This window comes from Oreochromis aureus, linkage group 3 (assembly GCF_013358895.1).
Source record: "Oreochromis aureus strain Israel breed Guangdong linkage group 3, ZZ_aureus, whole genome shotgun sequence".
NCBI lineage: Eukaryota > Metazoa > Chordata > Actinopteri > Cichliformes > Cichlidae > Oreochromis > Oreochromis aureus.
This window is the reverse complement of record NC_052944.1, coordinates 3,742,885-3,745,340: the sequence shown is the minus strand read 5'-3', so window position 1 is coordinate 3,745,340 and position 2,456 is coordinate 3,742,885. Positions and strand designations below refer to the sequence as shown.

The 2,456-nt window shown below is 38.3% G+C and overlaps 1 protein-coding gene across 1 annotated transcript in view; it reads right to left on the bottom strand.

The window, feature by feature from the left end:
• Nucleotides 1-402: 402 nt before the first annotated feature.
• The window catches only part of LOC120438909, a 2,112-nt gene continuing 58 nt past the window's right edge, over nucleotides 403-2,456 (bottom strand). Inside the window, exons 1-7 of the mRNA XM_039609493.1 lie at nucleotides 2,421-2,456; nucleotides 2,276-2,327; nucleotides 1,357-1,454; nucleotides 1,118-1,254; nucleotides 969-1,034; nucleotides 731-777; nucleotides 403-565 (exon numbers count right to left, since the gene is read on the bottom strand). The exon at nucleotides 2,421-2,456 is cut by the window's right edge and continues 58 nt beyond it. Coding sequence (XP_039465427.1) covers nucleotides 403-565; nucleotides 731-777; nucleotides 969-1,034; nucleotides 1,118-1,254; nucleotides 1,357-1,454; nucleotides 2,276-2,327; nucleotides 2,421-2,456 — 599 coding nt within the window. The remainder of the gene's footprint in view (nucleotides 566-730; nucleotides 778-968; nucleotides 1,035-1,117; nucleotides 1,255-1,356; nucleotides 1,455-2,275; nucleotides 2,328-2,420) is intronic.

Genomic DNA, 2,456 nt, shown 5'->3' with positions numbered 1-2,456 from the left:
CACTGGATTCCAGTATATTTTAGAAAAATCATTTTAAAATTTTAGTAATGACTTTCAAAGCTCCGAATCGTGAAGCTCCTGCCTACATTTCTGATCTTATAGAACCCCACACTCCCTCTCCCAGCCTGTGATCATCTAATCAATGGCTGTTAGTAGTCCCACCAGAAGACCAGAGGCAATAGATCTTGCAGAACGGTGGCTCCCAGGTCATGAAATGCTCTGCCCTACATCATTATGTTTCCTTGATTGTATTTATTCTGTATGTTCGATTGTGCTGTTATGTCTGTTTTATATTATTGTGAAGCCACTTTGTGGTTTTTATCCTGTGAAGAGTGCTATATTAAAGTAAAAGTAAACTAATGAAAGTTAAAAGAAAAAAAAGAAAAAAAACCCCACAGACTTTCAAATGACATACCAGGAGGTGGTGAGGTAAACAGAAGGTCGGGTTTCCCAAATGGACCTGGTGCATTGCGTTGCTTTATGGATGTCATGGGTGTTCCAAACTGTTTGCTCCGTTTTTAAGTCTCTTTGAAGCAGTGGCAAGTGTGAGTACTGCAAGCAGTTGCTATGAAAAAGGATAATTAAAAAGTTAATATGTTCATCTGCTTCTTTGAGGAAGAATATGTAAAAGCTAATTTTTAATCAGTACTCAAAAAACAAAGGCATTCCTAGACCACATACTTTCATACTGCTGCTTGATCATTTTTCATGTCTAAAAATATTGACTTACATGTGCACAGGATTGTCCAGTTCAAGGATCCCAGACTCCATCATGGCCTAAGCATGTGGTTTTGAAAAAGACATAAGTTGTGAAGGTGAGCATTTCATCAGTGAAAAGGTACAGATGTACAAAAAAAAAAAAAAATTCCAGCATAGTGTTTTCAGATAAACTAATCCATCGTATGTTTAGCGCAATTTTGATGGCTAGTCTTTGTTATTAGGTTTTACAGGTGAAAGATTTGCTTTACCTCAAATGTTGTCAGCCATTTCTTAATCCATGTCCGCTTTAAAATACTGTTAAAACATTCAGCTCTCTAAACAACATAAACATGACATTATCAGTTTTGTTGTCAGGTTGTTACTTTAGAAATAGTCATTTACCAGCTTAAAGACATACCTGGTTGTGCACTGATGTCCCCATTCTGAAGCACCTCCATGCCTGATTCCCAAGATCTCGCATGTGAAATGCCATCTGCATTTGACCAACAACAAGGTTCTCCTTTCCTCTGTCCCCCCGAATCATTTGAGGACAGCCTAAAGACACAAACTGAAGATAATTAGTGAATGATGAAAAAATAAATTTATAACCAAAATGTAATCTTTTTTTAACCCCCCTTTTTTAAGTATATTGCATACCACCCTGTTCTTGAACAGCCTCAAAGAAGTATCTGGCCACAAAGTTTTGTTTGCGGTTGGATGTGCCCACCTTTAGCCATAGAACCTTCCTGGAAAATCTGAAAAGAGAGAAATTGAAAAGCGGCCACTCGTACATATGATTTAATCATGTTTTGGCAATATGTTTGGTTTTTGTTACATTCCCCAAGAGTATTCTGGTTTTCCATTGTATTCTGTCTAGGCGTTGTTTCTGGTTCCTCCGGCCATTTTGACTGCCATAGTTATGTAGGCTTACATGCCTTTGGAATTGAATGTGACCCTTGACTGTGTTCAGACTGATGCGAGGAGAGAGCTGCCTTTTGTTTTGTATTCTCCTGTTTATTGTGTTGGTTAGGTAGGTTATCGTAAATTGTACATTTTATTTTCTTTGGAGTTAAATTCTGTTTACTTTATATCAGGGATGTTTTATTTGTTGTGTTGTTCTTGGCCCTCCCTGAAATAACTGCCAGTCTGAAATGGACTAGCAGGAAATAAACCTTTTAAAAAATGCCATCTTGAATCCTCCTTCACTATTCATACTTTATCTTGGTCCCTTAGACCAGGCTTGGCCCATTCCAGACCTCGAGGGCCAATGTCCTGCATGTTTTAGATCTCACCCTGGGTAAACACACTTGAATAAAATGATTAGTTCATTACCAGGCCTCTGGAGAACTACAAAACATGTTGTGAGGGTAATTTAGCCATTTGAATCAGCTGTGGATCAAGGACACATCTAAAACCTGCAGGACACCGGCACCTCGAGGCCTGGAGTTGCCCATCCCTGCCCTAGACTACTCAGGAGAGATAACACCTCAGTTTACCTCACATCCTTATCTTGAAGCAACTTTGTACTATATCTGAATATAATCAATTAAGTAGCGAATGCCATATTCAGACCTACCCATCAATCCCCAAATGTATCCACATTCCAAAGAACTTCAGTTTATCATTGCCTATATGAAACAACAATAAAAATTACAATTTGTTTCGACAGAAGTAACATCAAAACATGACAGGAAGGTTAATTGAAAAGATAAAATAAATACCATCAATGTGCCAGGTGTCATTTGGACCACGGCTGA